At 41.5% G+C, this 24,328-nt stretch overlaps 1 protein-coding gene across 1 annotated transcript in view; it reads left to right on the forward strand.

Moving 5' to 3' along the window:
- Positions 1-1,899: 1,899 nt before the first annotated feature.
- The window catches only part of MYO1G (myosin IG), a 36,511-nt gene continuing 14,082 nt past the window's right edge, over positions 1,900-24,328 (forward strand). Inside the window, exons 1-13 of the mRNA XM_074283060.1 lie at positions 1,900-2,209; positions 6,451-6,659; positions 7,029-7,122; positions 9,042-9,207; positions 11,645-11,698; positions 12,675-12,770; positions 13,367-13,483; positions 15,586-15,792; positions 16,378-16,523; positions 17,197-17,311; positions 18,098-18,268; positions 21,733-21,803; positions 23,860-23,934. Coding sequence (XP_074139161.1) covers positions 2,115-2,209; positions 6,451-6,659; positions 7,029-7,122; positions 9,042-9,207; positions 11,645-11,698; positions 12,675-12,770; positions 13,367-13,483; positions 15,586-15,792; positions 16,378-16,523; positions 17,197-17,311; positions 18,098-18,268; positions 21,733-21,803; positions 23,860-23,934 — 1,616 coding nt within the window. The 5' untranslated portion in view covers positions 1,900-2,114. The remainder of the gene's footprint in view (positions 2,210-6,450; positions 6,660-7,028; positions 7,123-9,041; positions 9,208-11,644; positions 11,699-12,674; positions 12,771-13,366; positions 13,484-15,585; positions 15,793-16,377; positions 16,524-17,196; positions 17,312-18,097; positions 18,269-21,732; positions 21,804-23,859; positions 23,935-24,328) is intronic.

Below are 24,328 nucleotides of genomic sequence, written 5' to 3' on the forward strand. Positions count from 1 at the left end.
TCTATATTGTGCTATCCTGCACTTCTTAACCTCTGAATACAAGTTTCTTCAACATAAAATGGAGATGATAATGACTTTATTACCTTATTCCTCATGGATCGGGTGAGGAAAGCTCTTTGTAAATCTTAAGTGTGAATTATTATCATCTCTAGCTTTGGGTTTGATAGGGGGCCTCCAGGAAAGCTTTGTGAATGTTACCAGCAGAGGGCATAAGGGAGGGGGCCACCAACATGAGAAGATGCTGAACACTCAAAGGACCTTAGAGATTGTCTAATTCATCCTCATTCATACAAGAGGAAACTGACCTCCAGAAATGTGCCCAAGACCACGTGGTACTAAGTGACAGACAATCCCTTTGGTTGCAAAGCCGACGGGCTTAGTCAAGAAAGTGTCCACTATGTGCCAGGCACTGTGCCAGGATTCAAATAAGGGAGAAGACAGGCAAACAACATGTGTGCAAGATAACTTGGAAACAAAGGAAGGAGCATCCTTAAGGAAGATCAGGAAAAGTTTGGTACTTAATCCAAGACTTCTCTGCACATCACCCAGGCGACTTCACTCATTTTACAGAATAAGGAAACAAGACAGCGTCAGAAAAAGTGACTTGCCCAACTTGACACAGCTAGTAAGTAGTAAAGCAGGATTTGAACTAGGACCTCCAATGTTGATTACACTATCCTGTTTTGACTTTAGCACACCAAACACTTACTGCAGACCCAAAACTAGATGCTATGGACAGATAAGTATGATAAAGCCAATGAGCTTTAAAGGACATAAAACAAGTCTTTACTAATTATATAGTGAATAACACTTTCTAACTCAATTTCCTTACTTATAAAATGCTATCTGTTTAGATGAATTCTGGGGCAATTAGATGATAAAGTGGATAAGAGTGGTGGGCCTACAGTCAGAATGACCTAAATTTAAAGTCAGTCTCAAACACTAGCTTTGTGATTTTAGTAAATACTTTACACCTTTTGCCTCAGTTTGCTCATCTGTAAAATGAGCTAGAAAGGAAAATGGAAAACCACTCCAGATCTTTTTCAAGAAGACCCTTAATGAAAAATAAATAAGAAAGACCCCAAATGGGTCTTTCTGAAACAACTGAATGACTTTGGATGAGTGCTGAGGTGCCTTCCAGCTCCAACATTCTCAGATTCTGAATCCAGTACCAGAGAGCATGAGAAGGGAAAAGGCAGTATTCAGTAAGGTTCAATGGAAAGAGAACTAGATTCAGAATCAAAATACCTGGGTCCTTGTTCTGTCACTGCTTTGGAACCTTGGAGCCTTTTCTTCGGATCTCAGTATCCATTTCTTTTTTTTTTTCCTTGAGGCAATTGGGGTTAAGTGACTTGCCCACAGTCACACAGCTGGGAAGTATTAAGTGTCTGAGACCAGATTTGAATTCAGGTCCTCCTGACTTTAGGGCTGGTGCTCTCTCCACTGCATCACCTAGCTGCCCCCCAGTTATCCATTTATAAAACTAAATGACTTCTAAGGTTCCTTGAGATACGAGCCTATGATGGATCTCAGACCCTAAGGACCATGGTCAGAATTTCAGAGGAGGAAGAGATTCCTATGTTCAGGGAAGACTTCCTGGAAGAGGAGATCTGAAAAGGGAAAGATTCAGAGAGATGAAGGCTCTATCCTTATTCCAGGAAAAGAGCCAGGAAACCAAATCAAAAAGAAGATGATACTTCTTATAGAAGTCTAAGTAATCACTGCTGCCTGGGAGGCTCCCCATGTGAACCGTTAGACACACCCTCTCAGAGGGGAAGAAGGAAGTAGGGGTTAGATCACCTCAGGGTGGGGGTAGGGGAGCCTGCAAGTGGTGAGGACAGGAACCTCCTAGAGACCAAACCCACTTCCTATTGCACTCCCCAGTGGTGGCAAGAAGGGAGGGGTATATGACAGAATATATGTGACTGACTAGGCATCCAGATGCATGAGACCTCAGCTGCCTTTCAGCCCCAGCTGAGCAGTGATCTGCCCATCTTCTGGAGTCATCCTTTCCACTCAAGATCATAGCTTTCCTGCAAGAAGCTCAGAGAGAGATCTGTCCACTGCTCTCCACAGACCCACTTCCCAACCCCCAGCATCCCAGGCCAGCAATCATGGAGGAAGAGGAAGGTCCTGAGTTTGGCAAACCGGACTTTGTTCTACTAGATCAAGTGACCATGGAGGACTTCATGAACAATCTAAAAACTAGGTAAGAATCAAGAAGGCCTGAGTTTTAATCCTGTCTCAGACACTTGGTAGGATTTAACTTCCTCAGTTTCCTCATCTGTAAGATGGGGATAATAACAATGACTACAAGAGTTGTTGTGAGCTAATACTTTTCAATAATTATTTGTAAAATAATAATATAATATTAATATATGATAATTATTATTAGCACCTGAGCACAGAAAAAGTTCCTGGGCTCTCTGTGTGTTTGAAGTTTAAGGGGTTGGGATGGTTGAACTCTAGATTATTACATAAGATAATAACCAGGTATCACACCCATCAGTGGTTGAGAGTGGCTAGAGATGACTACCACATACAAAAACCTAGAGCAAGTCCATACAAACTATGTACTAACACCTCCAGACATCTCCTCATTTCTCCTCACCTTCCCCTCAGGATTCATAATGACTCCCAGTCATTGGCCTTTCAAGCAGAAGGGAGGGAGCCCCAGAGCTTACCACTGGCCTGTCTCTCTAAACCCTGTTTCAGTCTTTCAGGTACTTTACTTTCCTCATAATCATCATGGGCTTTCCCAGACTCAGTCTGGGCTTTCCTCATACTTCACATGGGTTTTCCCTGCTATCCACCCCGCCCCCTCTCCTTTTTTATATCTTACATGGACCTTCAGCTCCCTCCAAACCCCAATCCTATACTCAGCATGGACCTTTCTCCCAATGGGGTCAGGGGAGAGAGTTAGATTTAGAACCAGCTTATCTGAACTCTGCCATTTTTTTAACTACTTGTGTGACTTTGAACAAGTCATTTATTTAAGTTCATTAGACCTCAAGTTCCTCATCAGTAAAATCGAGGCCATGAACTAGATAGTCTCTGAGGTCTCCTCCATGTCTACACCTATTACCCATTCTATAGTGCTAGGAGTGTGATCCCCCAACTTAAATTCTCTACCAAAGTAGGGTAGAAGGGGGAGGCTACCCTACCCTTCCTATTCCTCTAGGTGCTGTCACACCCAGGCTACTGAACAGGAAACAATTAGGGCCCGAGGCTGTGTCCCTCCCTTAGAACCTCAAGTCTCTCCTCACCCATTTTATTTCTCTTCTCCCCTCCTCCTTCCCTATACATGTCAGTTCCTCTCCCCTCTCCCAGGTATTAATCCCTTCTAGGATTTTAAGATGTAGAACAAAAACAACATAAAAAAAAAAAAAAAAAATCCAGAGATCATCTAGTCTACATCTTCCATTTATTAAGAAGTTGAAACTCCAATAAGAGATGAAACTCGATTAAGGTCACATAGCAAGTTAATGACATCTGGGAAAGTTTTCCATATATGCATAAAAAAATAGGATTTGGAATTAGAAGGAACTTTAAAAACCATTTAGAACATTTTTCATATGGAGAAATTAATTTACTAAAAAGAAAAATGTCTTGACTGAAGTCACATAGTAGAATCTTGGTCACAGAGTCCAGGTTCTTTGATTTTGATGGGCCTTTAATAGTTAGGGCTATTTTATCAGTGATTGTCAACCTGAGGAACTCATGGAATAGATGACATGTGAGAGTATTCTTTCTCCCTCCACATAACCTCCCTTGTCTAGATCTGGGAACCTCTTCCTTTTTAAAAAATTATTAATTTTATAATTATAAAAATTTTTGACAGTATATATGCATGAGTAATTTTTTAAAATAACATTATCCCTTGTATTCATTTTTCCAAATTTTCCCCTCCCTCCCCTAGATGACAGGCAATCCCACACATTTTACATGTGTTACAATATAACCTAGATACAATATATGTGTGTAAATCCAATTTTCTTGTTGCACATTAAGTATTGGATTCCGAAGGTATAAGTAACCTGGGTAGATAGACAGTAGTGCTAATAATTTACATTCACTTCCCAGTGTTTCTTCTCTGGGTGTAGTTGTTTCTGTCCATCATTGATCAACTGGAAGTGAGTTGGATCTTCTTTATGTTGAAGATATTTACTTCCATCAGAATACCTCTTCATACAGCATTGAAGTGTACAGTGATCTTCTGGTTCTGCTCATTTCACTCAGCATCAGTTGATTTAAGTCTCTCCAAACCTCTCTGTATTCCTCCTGCTAGTCATTTCTTACAGTAAGCAGTAATATTTCATAACCTTCATATACCATAATTTACCCAACCATTCTCCAATTGATGGGCATCCGTTCATTTTCCAGTTTCTAGCCACTATGAAAAGAGCTGCACAAACATTTTGGCACATACAGGTCCCTTTCCACTCTTTAGTATTTCTTTGGGATATAAGCCCAATAGCAGCAATGCTGGATCAAAGGTTTACACAGTTTGATAACTTTTTGGGCATAGTTCCAAATCATTCTCCAGAATGGCCGGATTCTTTCACAACTCCACCAGCAATGTATCAGTGTCCCAGTTTTCCCACATGGGAACCTCTTCCTATTCATGTTCCTCTGAAGTGGCTGAAGCCGGAGCCAACTCCTCCTGGCTTTCCCTTACTCCTATGTCCAATCCATTGTAAATTTTGTAATTTCTTCCTCTACATACCCTAAATTAATTGCCTCTCTCCACCCAGCCAACATTCCTAGTTCAAACTTTCATCATTTATGGCTCCCTGCTTCAGACTCTTTTCCAATCTATCCTCCAATGTGATTTTCTTATAGTACAGATCAGACCATATTACTCACCCATCCCTCCCTACAAATAAACTCCATTGGTTCCCTATTACCTCTAGAAGAAAATATTAACTCTTTTGCTTGTCATTTAAAGCCTTTCACAATCTGACCAGAACCTAACTGTTCAACCTTATTATATACATTACTCCACCATCTCACACACATTTCAAATTTTTAGCCTTCTTATTTCTCATACACAACATTCCGTTTCCTATTGCCATGTCTTCCCACATTTCTGTAATGTATTCCTCCCTTATCTTCACCTCTTAAAACCTGTAATTCACTTCAAGACTCAAATGCTACCTTCTACATAAGTTATCATCAGATTGCTCCAACTGTGAGAGACCCCTGATAAAATCACCTTATATCTATTTTGTATATATATCCAATCCGCAACATTTTAGTATTTAATTTTCTGGCTTCAAGAATTCCTATGATTTTATTTTCACATTGGCTACAAAACATATTCCCAGCTATGCATAGTAAAGAAAAAAATGAGAGGTGGAATTTTTTTTTCCTGAGTCTGGGGTTAAGTGACTTGCCCAGGGTCACACAGCTAGGAAGTCTTAAGTGTCTGAGACCGGATTTGAACTCGGGTCCTCCTGAATTCAAGGTTGGTGCTCTATCCACTGCACCACCTAGCTGCTCCCGTGCACAATTTTTTTGGTGTGTCTAAGAACCTACCACAATTTTTTTTAGTGTGTCTGAGAACCTACCAGGTGCTTCACTGATCTTGTTCACTCTACTATTGTAAAGAACTCCAATCCATTCATTGCATATTTTCATTGTTTGCCTTTAAAATTCAAGTTTTGTGTTTCAATTATGCCCCCAAAGCATAGTACAAGTCCTTTGGACTCTTAGGTGATGTTAAGACCTCACTTGTTTAGCCACTAAAGTCCCACCAACTTCTGCTGGTTTTCAGAGGGTGGTCAAGGTAGAGAGAATTTCAACAGTGTAGTATACAGTACAATGCCCTCACACTGCCAACTGATACAATGGAAGGTAAGATTCAGGTTAAAAAATGTTTTAGTTTTAAGAAAATTATTTGCTGGATAATATTTATGGTAATGTAAGTTTCACACATTATGAAAAGCGAATATTGTCTAAAATCAATGGGTTTTTTAATTGAGATGTTAGCACAAAAGGTTATAGAATTCTAGGAATTACTAATAATAAAAATGTTTTGCATGTTGTCAATTTTATTTTGTGCACTGAATTTTATGGATTATTTCATGGTTAACATGTTAGGAAGAATGCACATTATTAGAAATGATGTTTTGTTATAAATAATTATATACAGAAAAGTATATTTTCAGTAATCTCTAGCAAAAAAATTACAGTTTTTGGTGATTGCTAGAACCAAAAACCCCTCTTCCCATAAGTTCAATAAATGGACATTCACATTTTTTCCTTTCATGATGTTTTCTAGGAATGTTACGCCTGTGAAAGTTGAAGATTGACTGTGTACCTCCCATGGAATATCTCCCCCTAGAATGCAAGCTCCTTGAGGGCAGGGATTATTTCACTATGCCTGGCACTTAATAGGTGCTTAGTAAATGCTTGTTGATTGAGTGATGTGCCCCTTGGTGCCCACAGGTTTGAAAAAGGCCGCATCTATACATATATTGGGGAAGTAGTAGTATCTGTGAACCCGTACCAGGAGCTGCCCCTGTATGGACCAGAGGTGATTGCTAAATACCAAGGTCGCGAGCTCTATGAACGGCCCCCCCACCTCTATGCTGTGGCTGATGCTGCTCATAAAGCCATGAAGCGCAGGGCCAAGGACACCTGCATTGTCATCTCAGGTCAGCATTGACTTCATTACTATCTCTCTCTTCCTCCCATAGGGTCCTGCCCTTTCTCCCCAAAACTGTCCCTTTCCCCATTCCCAGAGAAACTTTCCCCTCTCCTGCGCCCCCCCACATTTTGTACTCAGGATCCCTTCCTTCATTCCTCCAACACCAATTCTTCTCTCCTTCCTCTTTGCTCAGTGAGCCGACGGGATGTCATTTGAGCCAGTTTGTCACTCTGGTACCTGTCCCCAGGAGTTTGCTCTCTCCATGTCTCACTGTAGCTCGAGCTAGGACTGTGGCTCAGAGGATCAGGCCAAGGGATCTTGGCCAGGTGGGTGGGTAGGTAGTGCCTCATTGTTCCTGTGTCTATCCATCTTCCAGGGGAGAGTGGGGCAGGCAAGACAGAAGCCAGCAAGCACATCATGCAGTACATTGCAGCCATCACCAATCCCAGTCAGAGGTCAGAAGTGGAGAGGTAAGAGAATCAGGGGGAACAAGGGGACCGGGCACAGAGAAAATCAAGAAGAGCCCAGGCTCTGCCCCATGAGAAGGACAGGTTACTTCACTGTTCTTGAAGCACAGCATTTTCATCCTCAAAAGGAAAGGACTGGACATTAAATAGTTTCTTTACAACTGAAGCATTCTCTGCTCTGTATTCCCAAGACCTTCCAGCCAATGTTCTATTTTCTATGTTCTAAGATTCCTCCTAAGTGTATGTTCTACTCCCCTTTCCAGCTCTGACCTCGGTATTCTACTACATTCTCATATCCCTTCTATTTCTGACCTTTTATGTTTTAAGGGTCTCTTCTGCACCAATATCTGCATTCAGAGGACCTTTCTAGTAACAACAGACTGTCCTAGAGTTCCTTTTAGCTCTGCTTTGCCATTTAGAAATGAGGTTCTCCATTCATTCTGCTCCTGCCCCAGTTCCAGAAGTAGTGTGATGAAGTATGGGATGCTAGGAACCCCTGGCCCTGAGTCAGGAGACCCACCCACTTCTCAGACCTCCGTGCTACATACAACCAACTCATTGTGTGAGCTTGAGTTAAGTCTTTGGTCTGTTTTCTAACTTGTAAAATGTTGATCCTTGACAAGTTGACAAGATAAAATGTCACAATTGTCAGAAACTTGACAATATAGACATGTGAGTTCTTAAGCATATGTCCCTGTTGTCTTTCCTTTTAGAAAGTAATCCAGAAAGGAGGAATTGTTTCACTTTCAGCCTTGTAACACTAGTGCCTAGTAAGGCATAGTAGTCATTGTCCAATCAATCAATAGCTTCATCAATAACCATTTATTAAATTGATATTCCTAGTTCGGTCCTCTGCCAAGAGTTATAAAGGCAAAAGAAGACACATTTCCTTCATTTTAAGAGATTTCATTCTGGCTGGGGAGAACGAAGATTAAAGAGTTCAGAACACATGAGAATCATGTGTTACATTGTGTAACAATGCTGTGATGACACAATTGCTGACATTTCCAAAAACATTTTTATACATGGGCCAGTTGAGACCCAGAAAAAAAATCAAATGTTATAGAGTGAGTCAGGGAGGGACATCATTTCCAGTGACGTTGATAGTACAAGTTTTATATTTCCATTTTACAGATGAGGCAACTGTGGTTAAAATGAGTTGCTAAGGGCAGCTAGGTATCGCAGTGGATAGAGCACCAGCTCTGAAGTCAGGAGGATCCGAGTTCAAATCTCATCTCAGACACTTCCTAGCTGTGTGATCCTGGGAAAATCACTTAACCCCAACTGCCTCAGCAAAACAAACAAGCAAGCAAATAAAGAATTTCTAGCTAATTGTTAGATCGGAGATGTAGGCTCTCATCTTCTGACTCCAAGAAGTGTAGTGCTATAAGAACAGGGAAAAGAGAGTTTGATATGATTGGAATAGTTACAGAAGATTTCAGGGAAGAGGGAAATCTTGATCTTGAAAATCTGTCTTCTTAAGATACAGCAGAACACCTGTAAAGCCTGATATGGTGAAAAAGAGCATTGGACTCAGTCAGAAAAATCTGAATTTAAATTATAATTGTTACAAGTCATGTGCTATTGATTAAGTCATTTCAACTTTCTGAATCTCAGTTTCATTATCTGTAAAATGGGAATAATAATTGTTCCACTACCTGCCACATAGAAAGGGTGACTCTTTTGTAAACTTTAAAGGGTTACAGAAATGAGAGTTGTAGTTGTAGTTGTAGTTACTGTTGTAGTTATTTGAGTATGCTTCCACTCCCCAGAGCTGATAAGCTGTTGTTTTGCTCTAGTCCATGGGGACAGGACAGCATGAGAAGAGCCAATTGCTGGGCCATCTCTTGGTCTCCTGAGCCCCTTTGTACTAGAGCATTCATCTCTTTTGTGTCTCCCCCAATTTTCCCCCTTAAAAACAGGGTCAAGGATGTGTTGCTAAAATCAACATGTGTGCTAGAAGCCTTTGGCAATGCTCGCACCAACCGCAACCACAATTCCAGTCGATTTGGCAAGTACATGGACATCAACTTTGACTTCAAGGGAGACCCAACAGGGGGCCATATCCACAGCTACCTGCTGGAGAAGGTAAGCCACTGATAGGGGAGGAGGGCAGGGGGAAAGGTGTTCTCTACTCCTGCTCAGCGTCAGAGATATCTCTAGATGAGAGGAGGGTCTCTACCCTGGAAGACAATGAGGAGACCTAGCTTGTAGTCCCAGCTCCCTCCCTGACTCACTCTATGATCTTGGATATTTGATTTTTGGAAGGTCTCAATCAGCCCATGTATAAAATGGAGATAGCAACATTTTGGTTGCTCTATGGATCCCATCTATGAAGAAACAAAACAAGTTCACTTTAGGAGTCTCAGCTTCAGTTGGGAAATCTGCTTTTCAATCCCAATTATTAACTGCATGACCTGCAGCAGTGCTTACTATCTCTGAATTTTAGTTTTCTCATCTGTCAAATGAAGACAATAATACTTACTAAGTTGTTCTAAGGAAAGTGTATATCCATACATACATGCATGCAAGATAAAATGTCACAAAAGTTTCCGTGAAGTATGAATGCTACAAATATTTTTAAAAAGCATTTGAAAGTTTAATTATTTAAATGTATTTTACTTTGATTTAGTTTTGTGAATTTTGAATAATAAATTTTTTATTTTAATTTTAAAAAGACAGGACACCCTGTCACCATATATTGAGTGTAAAATAGTTTCTGGGTAACACTTTTTCAGATAAGTGAATGAGTAGAAAGGGTCTCTTGCTTAGATACCTCAGCCACATGTTCTATATCATTACTTTTGCTTATAAGGTCCTGTCAAAACTATCTAGTGCATCAAATCCTTATTCTTTGGATGATATTAAGTCCAGGATTACAAAAAAATCCTTTCAGTCACTGAGCAGCAACTGATGAAAGTTTTTACAAAGTTCAAAAATTAACTAGAGAGGTGTATAACACAAGATGTTGAATTTTAATAAGAAAATCAACATTTAGAATATTTAAGTAGTTAACCTTTCAAATATTGTTTCTTGTAGATTTGGATTTCAGTAGCATTTATACTTTTGAAATTTTTAATGTTTAAAATTGCTTTAAGACTTTTGGGATACTTTGTATCTATAAATATATAGTATTAGCAATATCTATAGCTTAAACATTTACTAAATATATTTAGAGAAAGGAAGGAAACAAACATTTATTAAGCATCTACTATGTACCAAGTACTATGCTAAGCATTTTACAAATATGTCTTATTTGATGCTCATAACAATCCTAAGAGATAGGTGCCGTTATCCCCATTTTATAGTTGAGGAAACTAAGACAAATAGATTTTAAGTGACTTTCTCTAAGTCACCCAACTAATTAATATCTGAGTCTGAATTAGAACTCAGGTCTTCTCTGACTACAGGCTCAGTGCTCAATCTACTGTGCCACCTCGCTTCTTCTGAGCAATATATGGCAGCACTGTGCCGTGTGATCAATCAGTAGATATTTATTAAACACATACTATATTCCAGATACTGGGCAAGATAGGTGAGGATGAAATTAAGGATTTAAGGCAGAAGATGGTGCTTGAGTTACACCTTATTGGCAAGTAAGGGGATAGGACTTTTGTACAAGTATTTATGATACAAAATTATATATACATTAATGCCATAAGTCAGATGCAGAGTGTATTATGCAGTCCAAGGTGTGAGATCCACCATTGTTGACCAGGTAGTATTGGGGAAGGCTTCTGGAGGACATATCATTTGAACTGAGCCTTGAACCAACTGATGTCCTGAAATCCCATTCAGCTTTGAGATATAATTCTCTGACCCATCTATCATAAGCCTAAAATATGCTCAACCCTGTGTTTAAGAAAGCTTAAACAAAACAGGTTCAAGGCATTCTAGAATCTTAAGAGTTGGGAGAATATTTAGTTCTAACTAGGTTTTCAGTTCTTGCCCTCTAATTGCTTGTAGCCTAGCTAGGGAGAAGGATTTTAAGAAGGGGAAGCAATCAAACACCAATAAGTCTTAAATTGTTTGGTAGAAATAGGGTCAGGAGACCTCCCTAACTTTTCAAGATAGATTCCAATATTCCTTCTTCCTGATTCTCCTGGTAACAATCTTACCCCCGAGAACTCACACAGACATTTGTTTTGTACCTCTCCAGTGCACTTATTGCCCAATATTGGGTTTTATCAAGATTGATGATGTTGTCTTATCTCTCTACCAGACTGTACTTTGTGAGTTCAGGGACCATGTTTTATATAAACTCTGTATTTTCCCTTCCCATGGTGCTGTGTACACAACTTTGTGTTTAATAAATGTAGTAAGAAAGTAAATCAACCAATCCATTGAAAAAGTCTGAATAAATGAGTGAGTGAATGAATGAAGTTGAACTGGATCTTAAGTGACTAGGAAAAATTGCACTGGCAGAATATTCCAGGCAAAGTGAGAAAAGGGTAAGATTGTGGGTAGGAAAGGAAGGCTTGGAATTTCACAGACCCCTCATCCCTTCTTTCTTATCTTTCTTCAGTCTAGAGTCCTTAAGCAGCATTCTGGGGAGAGAAACTTTCACTCATTCTACCAGGTAAGAAATAAGGCAGACTATGGGGCCAGAAGAGGGATAATTGTTCCCAATTGGCAATTCAGGGGTGGGGCAAGTCACTCAAAATCTCTTGTTCTCAATTTCCCCAACACTAAAATGAGAGAATTGGAAAAAGTACTCTTTACAATCCTTTGATCTGTAAAATGGGTTGATGGGTAGGTGGTGACCTGATGCCCCAAAATTCTATTCTAGCTTTAAATCTACAATCCAATGATTAGTTGGGTTGAGGAGGAAAAGAGGGAGGAGGCTAAATGCTATTTGCCTAGGTGAGAAGTGTTGATAAAAAGCCCAAGGGAATGAGGGAAAGGTCTAGGGCACTGGGAGCCAGAAAGCTCTCCAATGGGTTACTCCTAGAAGGCTGGAGGAGACATGCTGAGTCAGATTTAGAAACTTTGTGGGCCTCCACTTCCCCTCTCCATACCTCCGACCTTCAACTTAGTGCCTGGGGCGAGACGGAAAGTACCACAGACCCACCCCTGCAGTTTTGTCTGACCTGGGGAAGTCTCGAAGGAAGCACCACTCCCCTTACCCCTTGCCTCCTTATCTCCACCCCCTCACACTCTCTCCTAGTCATACTTATGTTCATATGTGGGCAAAGTATGTGGCGTGTACCCTAGGGGCCTTATTCAGGACTGTGCGTCTCCAGGTGTATGTGCGTGGGTAGCCATGTGTGATTGCATGTATGTGTGCCCACGTGTTTGAATGAGTGTCCTGCTTTGTCTGTAACAGCATGTGCCTATGGGCAAGTACCATCCCTAATGAGGTGCCTTGATCTCCTTTCATGTGGTGAGATGTTTGTATGTGAAAATATGGGAGTGTGTGACTTACCCTAAGCACCCCTTTGGGAGATGTCTGGCAAGTGGGAGGCTAGGGTTGGTTGAGGTGGGACAGGTAGTTGCCAGATGCCAACATCCCCTCATTTTCCCTTTTCTTTTTCTCTTTCTTTCCCTCCCTCCAGCTGTTGAGGGGGGCCAAAGATGAGCAGCTCCAGGCTCTGAACTTGCAGAGGGACCCATCTGTATATACCTTTACCCAGCAAGGGGCAGGACTCAGCGTGAGTACAGAGGGAAGAAATAGTGAGAAATAACTAAATTCACCACATCCTCTGAACTGAGGACACTGAACAGGACACAGATGAATGATCCCTTGTACTAACCCAGACTTCAGTAGCTTTTAGCAGTTGAGAGAGTTCTGAATTATTGTGTTCCAGTCTATCTCTGTGACCTTGAACCCTAAGTAAACTTTCTGAGTGTTAGCTTCCACATTTATGAAAAAGGGATAATCGTACTAATAAATAGGGGTACTGTACTGCCTTATATACTGATGAGGTTCTTTATTAATCACCATAGACATAAAGTTTAATATTATGATTTATTATTGAAAAGAAACTTCAGGGTCTTGGTGTAGTCTTTGCTTTGCCAGGGAGACCATGCATCCTTCAGGGAATTCCCCTTTCCTCTTGGGAAACCCTGAAGTCCATTTCCCCTTAGTACGGGGAACTCCTCCAACTTGGTCCACATGAGTCTGGGAAAGCCCAAGGGGAGTCTTCTCTACTCAAGGTTCAGCTGTATGGCCAGGGTTACAGAAGATAAGATTGAGGGTGGAGATCATTGGAACCAGCTTCACATCCTACTCCACCATGTTCTCCAGTCCTCAGACAGTGATGAGGGGAACTACCGGGCTGTAATCCAGGCCATGAAGGTTATTGGCTTTCGCCCTGATGAGATAGACTGTGTGCACCGGATCCTTGCAGCCATCTTGCACTTGGTAAGCAGTGGGAGGTGAAACTCCCTCCTTATGTAAGAAGGGAAGGGGAGAGAGGGTTGCTTCCTTCTAAATTTCCCCCACTCTGGCTGATAGAGGAGCAGAGGTGGGCTGTGGTACTCCCCATCTGCCCTGAGTTAGTGAGTAAAAGGTCAATGGGATGGAGAGGAGAGATGGAAGTAGGGTAGAAAGAGTTCTGGTCTCTAGTCAACAAAGGTGGGATAAGGGTTGTTGAAGACATCTCTAGACAGAGGCAAGATCACGGAGAAAGCTTATCTGTTTCCTTCTTATGATCCCTTGTATGTACCATCCTTCTCCTCCTCCCCAACCCCAACCCTGGTCTTTAGCTATTACACAATCTCAGTTTGTTCAGTGAGCCCTGGGCTTAGGAGAGATAAAGAAAGTGATGGGGAAGAGAGAAAGGATAGTGGTGAGAAGAGGAACCAAGGAACCCGACAATTAGTCATTTAGATTTCCCAAGAGTTCCTTTCTACATCTAAGCCTTTCTTGTCAAGACTCCATAGATTTTAGCACTTCATTTCAGCAAAGTTTGATTTTAGAAGTAGGACGGTGTCATGGATAGAGCTTGTTTCAGCATCAGTCCCATCTGGGCTTGAGCAAGTTGGACTCTAGCCAAGTCACTAACTTCTACTTTCTAAGTTTCAGAATTTCATTGGTAGAAGAAATGTCCTTAGTTGTGAGTTTTCTGTACCAATAATGTTACAGGTTCAGTTGTAATCCCCTTTATTGAGCACCTCTGCTAATGGATTAAAATGAATACAAACTTCCTTTGCCCTCTTGAAAGTTACAATTTAGTAAAAAGATAAAGATACAAATATTGCTAACTATCTTATACAAGAGTACATGACAAGTACCTCTGATAGGTGCAAATGAAGCACTCTGAAATATGAGGGGAAATTGTTATTGGTTGGCTCTGGAGCAAGGAGGGCTTTCTGGAGGAGATTGGATTTAAATTCGACTTTCCAAGAGGGGGAGAATGAATTCAATAGGTGAAGAGACGGAGGGACCAAACTAAGATGGGAAATAGAGAGGAGAAAGTATAGGGAATGAATGGAAGTGGGTAGGGAGGGGCAAGCAGTAGTTTAGATGTATATAGTTTAAGATTTGATTTAAAGACATTTGGATTTGGATTTGTAGTGACAAAATAAAAAACAACAGAAGTTATAAATGCTAAATTGAAGGGTATTGGTAGTATGTGCTGTAGGAGTTGCAGTGTGTTTTGGTAGTACTGAATTTAGAAAGCTCAAGTGTAAATCTTGCTTCTGCATCTTTGTGCCTTCAGCCAGCTCTCTTAATCATTCTAGACTTCAGTTTCCCTATCTGTAAAATGGGGGGGGGGGGAGCAGGTGGCTGGACTACATGGTCTCTAAGGTCCTTTGACGCTTTAAACTTATGATTTTTTGAACATCAAAAAATTTGACAATTCATTTGATGTTCTACACTTGTGGACCCTGCCACCATCTTTTCCACCTCCACCAATGAGAGTGGGATGGGGAGATAAAAGGAAGGTCATAGAGAGGAGACAATAGTATAAATATAAATGACAAAGCACAAAAGTTTAGAAAAGATGGAAAAGAGACACCCAGATCAGAGCTGGGTGAACAGAAAGATTAAGTTGAAACTAGATCAAGGTGGTCCTTGAATGCCAAGGAGAGAAATACAGGTTCCATTCAGTTTTGTTGTTCAGTCATATCTGAATTTTTGTGACTCCAATTGAGGTTTTCTTGGCAAAGATACTGGAGGGGCTTATCATTTTCTTTTCCAATTTATTTTACAGATGGGAAAACTGAGGTAAATAGGATTAAATGATTTGCCCAGAGTCACACAGCTAGTAAGTGTCTGAGATAAGACTTGAATTAAGGAAGATGATGGGTATCCCTGACTTCAGATTAGCACTCTATCTGCTAGCTGCTGCTCCTCCATTCAATTTCTCAAGTATTTATTAAGCATCTACTATGTTCCAGGCATTGTGCTAGGAACTGGGGACATCTCTAAGAAATACCTCTAAGAAACTGTTATTCTTCTTGGAATGTTTGGGTCATACATGAGCTCTAAGTAAAAGAGGGGGATTCTTTGGTTGCCAGGGCAATATTCAGTTTGTGGAAACCGAATCAGGATTAGAGGTGGAGGAGAAGATGCTGGTGGACCATGTGGCAAGATTGACAGCCACACCTCCGGAGCTGGTGATGCGTTCTCTCCTGTCTCGAACTGTGGCCTCTGGGGGTCGGGAGCTCATTGAGAAGGGCCACAGTGCCCCAGAGGCAAGATACGCTCGGGATGCCTGTGCCAAGGTACTGAGGGAAGTAGCCCAGAATCCCTGTGATGCCCTCTCTTTAGATATCTCTCATCCTCATTCTCTGACCCTCTGCCCCAATTAGAGTTGGACTACATCATCTCTGAGCCTTCTTCTAGGTCTACCATTCTATGTGCTAAGTTCTAAGTTCTCTTCAGCCTTTGCAGTCTATAAGTCCCAGGTTTCCCTCTTTTGATATGTTGTGTTTGAGAGGATTTTCTAACATTACAGATATTTAGGTTTTAATTCCATTTCCTCAACTGGCTGCTTCCCTGGACAGGTACTGCTTTTGTGATCCTAAAACTAAGACACCAGTCCCTTCCCTATGATATTTCAATACCTTCCTTGTTATCCCACATCATTGTCTTCCCAGCCTTTGTTGGATTCCAGTCTGGACTCTATACACTTAGACTATATAGAAAACTCTCTTAGAAAACTGAAAGCTCCCTCCTCACTTTATTATTAAGTATTAAGTATCAGTTTCTCTACCAGGGAGCAAATTACTTTGGAAGTCCCACTGTCCCCAGCCTCTGAGAACCCTCAGAAATGAGAAAAATGTTTTTTTCACCTGACCCTTCTCCAGGCAATATACGAACGGTTGTTTGGCTGGATTGTGGGGCGTATTAATGAAGTGATGGAAGCACGAGGGCGGGATCCCCGGCGAGATGGCAAGGATACTGTTATTGGAGTGTTGGACATCTATGGCTTTGAGATCTTCCCTGACAACAGGTAACTTCTGCTACCTAATTCCTTAACATCGATCACTTCACATCTTTAGTTTTCCTCCCATCTCTACAAATTCCTCCCATCTCTTTAGTATTTCACAAATGTTCCCCACAATCAGGCTAACATCTTCCCCTATCTTGCCAATTTCTCATCTTGCAATTCTGAACACCCTTACCTCTCAAGCCTGGGGTAAAGATATCTTGAATTTGGGTAGATACCTGGGACCAGCTAAGAGCAAATCTCTTCTTCCTACTACTAATTCAATGGTTTTCAAAGAGAATATTTGTTTTTTTTTGGGTTTTTTTTCAACTGGGAGAGTTAAAGATGGATATAGAAATTTGGTAAAGCCTTTGCTTGTGCCCTAGAGTGGATAAGAGCATTTTTAACTATTCAAAGATGTTAGGCAAATGGAAGGAGGAAGGGGGAAAGGAGGAAAGGGGAGCCTGGAGAGGGTAATGCTTAACCCAGAGGAATGGCTCTAATGGTGGGATTTTTTGAAAGACAGTAGTAGGGATATTTTAGAGAGATGTTTCCAAGCCCCTCTCATCCATTGTGCTTACAGAAACCTGCCTCCTTTATTAAGGGAGATGGCAACTATTTAATGAAAGTGTAGAAATTGGTACCCTACTGTGTTTTGTCCCTCACTAATTTCCACCCACTCCCAATAACTTACCAGCTTTGAGCAATTCTGCATCAACTACTGCAATGAGAAACTCCAGCAGCTCTTTATCCAGCTTATCCTGAAGCAGGAGCAGGAGGAATATAAGCGGGAGGGTATCACCTGGCAGAATGTGAGTACCCGCTGGGGTAGGGTAGAAGACATAGCTGGAAGAGGGAGCAGGAGAATGAGAATGCCCCTCAGTCACAGGATCACTCCTGTGATACAAACACTATGGCTATGGTGGGCATGGAGTGTAGTGGAAAGACTCTCAGCCAAAAGACATGAAGGGGTTCAAATTCCATGTCAAGTCAATCAACTTTGTGCAGAATTCTTCTCTCTGGCCTGAGTTTCCTCATCTGTCAAATGGGATTGTAATCCTTGCACTATCTACTTGACGGGTTTGGTGTGAAAAAAGCTTTTGTAAATTTTAAATCCTCCTTATCACTTGTACCCTAAATTAGCCAGGATCATTATAGAGGTAGGAAAAGCAGGTTTAAGGATTAAGCAAGTGCCTGTCCTCAGTCTCTTGAACATACAAGGCAATAAGTGACTTTTCCAAGATCTGCAAGGTGCACAGTTAAAATTCAAACCCAATTTCTTGAGTGCAAATTCAATGTTCCATTATACTGTGTTATCAGTTCAGACTGCAGCAGAGAAGTAGAGATGGTGCAAGGGTGATTGGGCCTGGTAGAGTGTTGGATGGGTACCCAGGAAGGAGGCGGGAAGAAGCCGGGAATGGCCATGGTGGGTGTGAGAAATGGTCTGTGGTCAGTGAGGCTGGAGTGGAGGACTTCTGTGCGGGGGCCCCGTAAGGTTGCAGAGGCAGCTTTGGGTCCAGATTTTGGAGGCCCTCGAATGCCAGGTTCAGGATGCTGGATTGATTTTCTTCTCCCTCTCCTTGGCCCCTCCATCCCAGATTGAATACTTCAATAATTCAGCCATTGTAGAGCTGGTAGAGAGGCCCCATCGGGGCGTGCTGGCCATACTGGATGAAGCCTGTACCACTGTAGGTACCGTGACAGACCGCCTATTCCTTCAGAGCATGGACACCCATCACCGACACCATCCCCACTACACCAGCCGCCAGGTATCTGCCCTCTGACTTCCGTGATCCTCCCTGGCCAAGCAGGGCCAACAGCAGCAGTTTTCCTGTTCTTCCCTTACCCTGGCTGTCCAAGGATGCTGTCCCTCCCCTCTCCATTCACCCAGCTGCCCACAATGCCCAAGGAAAGTAGTAGAAGGACCTAAACCTGGGAGTCTGGACACCTTGGTTTATTTCATCTTGGCTATAGTATTACTCAAGTCTGTTCATTCCTCTTAAGTCAATGAGGCAATGAGGTGACCCTATAATACCTAGATAGAGCAGCCTGAAGTGAACTCTTCCTGAGTTCAAATCTGACTCGGATGCTTCCTGGCTGGGTGACCTGAGCAAGTCACTTAATCCTGTTTGCCTCAGTTTCCTCATCTGTAAAATGCCCTAGAGAAGGAAATGGGAAACCTCTCCTGTATCTCTGCCAAAAAGCCCAAAACCCAAATGGGGTTGCAAAGGGTCAGACATGATTCATTTGTATCTATTTATAATGAATGAATGATTTATTCAGAGTTTATTAAGTGCAAAGTATTGCCTTGGATAAGTTATTTTTCACAAAAATCATATGATGTTAGAGCTAAAAAGAGCCTAACAATCATCCCTCATTTTGCTGTTAAGGAAATACACGTGGAAAGGTCATTGAAATCTGGAGTCGGCAAAGTTGGACCCAGATTTCTGCTCCACGTCTTACTTACTATTTATTACAGATCCCTAAGGCCTCTAATCTCTAAGTAAAGAGATTTGCCAATGGCAGGAGCTAGGAATCTTTTGATTCTTAATCCAGTTCTCTCTCCACAGAACAGAGGAGCCTCGGTTAGATGTAAAGGTTGAGGATCTTCTCTGAATTCTGTGTGCCTGTCACAGTCCAAGCGTGTGCTGTTATGCTAGAATCCACTTGAGAACTGGCTGTTAAGTTCATTCTGAGGACTGACACCTTGGAAATTAGCAAAGGCTACAAGCCAGGGTTCTATTTAGTCTTCTGTTGATTATGCAGACTTAAGAAAGTGATGATAACAAATTAAACTTAAACCTAAATGTTACACATATATTTTTGAGATCCAGTTGTTAAATATTTACTAGCACTTTCCTGATTTTACCTCAACCTGTCTGTCCTACAGTGCCTTTATCCTGACAAAAAACAAAAACAAAAAAACCCAAAAAACCTCCAACCCTGGTTGCCTGGTGTTACCATTAGACAGAATCACAACATAGCCCTTTGGTGAATCCCCAGAATGATTTAGTATATAAGTCCTGAAGCTGGGAGTCAGGATACGGGTTTAATTCCAACTCTTTGTTGTTCAGCCATTTCAGTCATGTCCAACTCTCCTTGACCCCATTTGGGTTTTCTTGGCAAAGAACTGGAGTGGTTTGTCATTTCCTTCTCCACCTCATTTTACAGATGAGGAAACTGAGGCAAATAGGGTTGAATGACCCCACTAGTAAGTGTTTGGGGTTAAATTCAGAATTAAGGAAGTCTTTTGGGTTTTTTACAACATGATATCACCTAGGAGCCCTATCCCAGTACTAACACTACTTCAATTCAACAAACATTAATCAGTATATATATGTACATAATTTTTTTTCTTTTTTTCTTTTTCTTTTTTTTTTTGGCTGAGGCAATTGGGGTCAAGTGACTTGCCCAGGGTCACACAGCTAGGAAGTCTTAAGTGACTGAGTTCAAATTTGAACCCAGGTCCTTCTGACTTCAGGGCTGGTGCTCTGCACTGCGCTATCTAGCTGCCCCAATCAGTATATATTTTGTACAAGATGTGAATTACATAAATGCTCTGGGTCTCAGTTTCTTCAGCAAAGTAAAAATAAGTAAACAGTGTAAAACAGTGAAGAGATCTATGGTTTTGGAGTCAGAGGACTTGGGTTTGATTCTTGGCTCTATTATTTATTGTCTGTGTGATTTTAGAAAAGTCACTTAATCAAGTCTCCTTCAAGAAATGAAGTAATGGGGGCAGCTAGATGGCACAATGGATAGAGCAATGTCCCTAAAGTCAAAAGAACCTGAGTTCAAGGCCGGCCTCCGACAATTAATACTTCCTAGCTGTGTGACCCTAGGCAAGTCGCTTAACTCCAATTACTTCAACAACAAAAAAGAAACAAAAAAAAAGTTAAGAAGTGATGATTGGAAAAGAAGATTTCTAAAGGCTCTTCCAACTCTCAAGCTACAGAAGTCTATGATCTCTAGGTCTACTTAGGTCATGAGGTAGTTTGAGGACCCATTGAGGTAAGAAATCCGAGGAAGTGCAGTTTGGGTCTTGCTGGTCTTGGACTGTAGAACTAGTGTACAAGATCCTATGTCCCTCTGTTCTCTTCTGCAGTTCTCCTAGATGTCAAAGGAAGGATACGAGACATAGGCAGGTGGCATAATAGATAGAACTCTAGACCAGGAGTCAAGAAGACCTCAGCTTAACTGGCTTTGTGACCCTGGACAAGTCACTTAATCTCTGTCTACCTTCTTATTTGTAAATGGGCATAATACCTGTGCCTACTTCTGAGGTTGTCGTAGGGATCAAATTTGGGAAGTGTTTTGCAAACCTTAAAGGGTATAGGGATGTCAGCTATTTATTAGACTCCTTCTTGGTCTATCTCCCATTTTCTTTCTCAGTTCAATTCAATATGCACTTATTAAGCACCTACTATTTATCAGGTGCTGTGCTCAACACTAAAGATGCAAAGACAAAAATGAAATGAGTTCTTATTCTCAAGAAGCTTATGCTCTACCGGACATAGATAAATCAATAGATATAAATAATAATAATAATAGCTATCATTTAACTATAGCTCCATAAATTGCTCAAGGCTTGCAAAGCACTTCAAATATTATCTCGTTTGATCTTAGCAACAAGCTTGGGAGGTAAGTGTTATTATTATCCCCATTTTGCAGTTGAGGAAAATGAGACAAATTGAGGTTAAATGGCTTGCTGGGGGAACTACTAAGTAACTGAGGTTGGATTTGAACTCAGGTATTCCTAGCTTCTGGCCACTCAAGCCATCTAGCTGCCTTTCTAGAGAAAACATTCATAATAAATACAAAGTAATAAGGGTGGGTGAGAAGGACTAATAAGTGGGGAGATTAAGAAAGGTGCCTCTCAAATTTAGCCTCAAAGGGAGCTCTCATGGTACAATAGGAAAAATGATCATTCTGAGGGTGGAAGACTGGAAAGAAATCCAGCTTCTGACATTTCTTGAGTGAGTCACTCAAACTGTCAAGGCTTCAATTACTTCATCTGTAAAAAAAAAAAAAAAAAAGTTAGACTAGATGGTCTCTGAGGTTTCTTCTAAAATCTAGTGCTATGATCCCCTATATTTCCAAGTAGTGGAAAGGAAGGAGCACACTGCAGCCAAACAAAAGAGACTCCATATTCACTTCCCCATCCACCCGCCCTCCACCTCTGTCTACTTTGATCCTTCCCACTGTCCTAATCTCTAACCCTTCCTTGTCTTTGCAGCTCTGTCCCACAGACAAGACTATGGAGTTTGGCAGAGATTTCCGCATTAAACATTACGCTGGGGATGTCACGTAAGAACTCTATGCTCCCCAGCCCCTAACCTGAATAGAGGAACTTCTGAGCTAACGGGGAGACTTGGGAGACACCTAAGTGAACAGCAACTTAAATGACTAAGTGTGTGTATGTATGAGTTATGTATAATTTTTTTTCTGAGAGGGACACAATCACAATTAAGGAAGTTATCCAAAGTCGTACAGGGTGAGGGTGAATTTGAACTCAGGTCCTTCTGTTGTCAGAACCTGTGCTCTATCTACTGCGCCACCTAGCTACCCCTTATTTCTAATTTTTAGATCAAAAATAGACTCAACTGGAAAGAATAACTAGATCTTCAGTGATAGGATTTCTAAACAGCTAGAACGTTGGGCCAAACTGACAAAGGTGAAATTTAATAGTGGTAAATGTAAAGTGTTCTACATAGAACGTAGCTAGACACCAGCTTATCTGAAAAAAGATCTGAGAGGATTAGTGGAACACAGGCTAATTAGGAATCCCTCTAGAAAGCTAATAAAGTTTTAGGCTGCATTAGTATATGGACTAGAGAGTTTATAGTCTGCTGTATGGTGTCCTGGTCAGATCACATCTGGACTATGTATTCTGTGGGCCACATTTTAGGAAGGATATTGATTAGTTGGAGAATGTCTAGGGATGGCAATCAGAATGGTGAAGGACCTTGCCTTATAAGGACCACTGGATATGACCTTTCAGCCTGGAGATGACACTGTGTCCAGGTGTTTGAAGGAGTCTCAAATGAAGGACAGAATAAACTTGACCACAGAAGGCACAATAGGCAAAGAGGAAAATTTAGGCTTCTCATAAATTTGAGCTATCTAAAAGGGGAATTCACTGCCTGGGAGGTTGTAGCCCCTTTCTCCCTGGAGATCTTTGTGCAAATACTGCCAAGCAGTGGTGAAGGGGATTCTTGGATAGGAGTTGGATGAAGTGGCCTTTAAGGTTCCTTCCCAGCTTGGAAATTTTGTAACATAAAATCTATTCAATAAATAGGACAAATAAAATATACATTAAGGGAGAGAGAGAAAGCTGGGTGATAAAAGTGGGAGAATGAGTGAATGTGTGTGTGTGTGTGAATGACAGAGACAGAAAAAGAGAGAGAAAGGGGGAGACAGACAGACACAAAGACAGAGAGAGCGCATAGGTATGACTGAATCAAGAGAGATGCAAATAAAATCAAGACCACAGAGACTTGGACAGACAGAGATGGGGAAATCCAGCAGCCTAGTAGAAAGGGCACTAGATTTGACTCCTGGTTCTGCTTCTTTGTTCCTCGTGACAACCTTAGGAAAGGCCAGTTCACTTGTTTCATTTTACTTACCTCTAAAATGGGAAAGGGGGGAAGGGGGGAGGAGGGAGGGAGTTTGCCAAGAAAATCCCAAATGGGATCGCAGAGAGTTGAAAATGACTGGAAAAAACTGAACAACAAAAAGAGGATGAAAGACTTGTACTAGATGGTCTCTCTGAGGCTCTTTCAAAATTTAAATCTTGTGATCTTGTGGTGGGAGATACAACAGAAAAAAAAATGCTCCTCCTAAGTGAGGATAGTTTCCTACATGGGTTGGGACTTGAGCGAAGCCCTGAAGGATGGCAAAATTTGAATAAAGACAGGCAAGAAAAAAAGAGGAGGGGTTGCTATAAGTACAAGTTGATGGAATAGAAGAAGAGACAAAAAACTATTTCAAAGTCCCTCACTTGACCCTTTTACTCTGCTTCTGGTCCTTTCTCTTCCTGTTCCAACTCTTCATGACCCAATTTTGGGGTTTTCTTGGCAGAGAGAGTTACTGGAGGGTTTGCCATTTCCTTCTGCAGCTCCTTTTACAGAGGAGGAAACTAAGGCAAACAGGGTTAAGTGACTTGCCCAGGGTCACACAACTAGTAAGTGTCTGAGGCAGCATTTGCCGGATTTCAACTCAGTTTTATAAGTCTTCCTGAGTCCAGACTGGACGTTCTATCTAATACGGAGCCAGTTAGCTGCCCACTTCCTGTGCTTCTGGATAAAATTGGCTGCTTCTCAGTTGCCTCTGCTCTCTCCATGTCCAAACCTCCCACCCCCAGGTACTCCGTGGAGGGCTTCATTGACAAGAACAAGGATTCTCTTTTCCAGGACTTTAAAAGGCTCCTGTACAACAGGTGAGAACACTAGGGAGGGAGAGGATGAGTTTTGGCCCATCTGTGGAGGGCTGGAGGAAGGGGAAGTAACTGAGCTCTGTTAAAGAGGGCAGGAGTGAGGGTGGAAGCTAGAGGCAGGGCAGAAGTCATAAAAGTGGTCAATGTTACAGCTGGAAGTAGACCACAGACAAACCCCCTCATTTTACAGGTGAAAAAAACTGAGATCCAGAAAGGAAAAAAGGCCAAGGTTATCCAAGTTGGGACTAGAACCAAGGTTCTCCAGCTGTGTTGGATGGGCTGCAAAACAAAACAAAAATTGATGGGGTCAAAGATTTGGTTTCTGGTACTTATTGTGTGATCTGTGTGGTCAGATCTATCTCTCTGGTTCTCAGTTTCCTCTGAAAGTTTTATGAAA

The sequence above is a fragment of the Sminthopsis crassicaudata genome, chromosome 1 (genome assembly GCF_048593235.1).
Source record: "Sminthopsis crassicaudata isolate SCR6 chromosome 1, ASM4859323v1, whole genome shotgun sequence".
Classification (NCBI taxonomy): domain Eukaryota; kingdom Metazoa; phylum Chordata; class Mammalia; order Dasyuromorphia; family Dasyuridae; genus Sminthopsis; species Sminthopsis crassicaudata.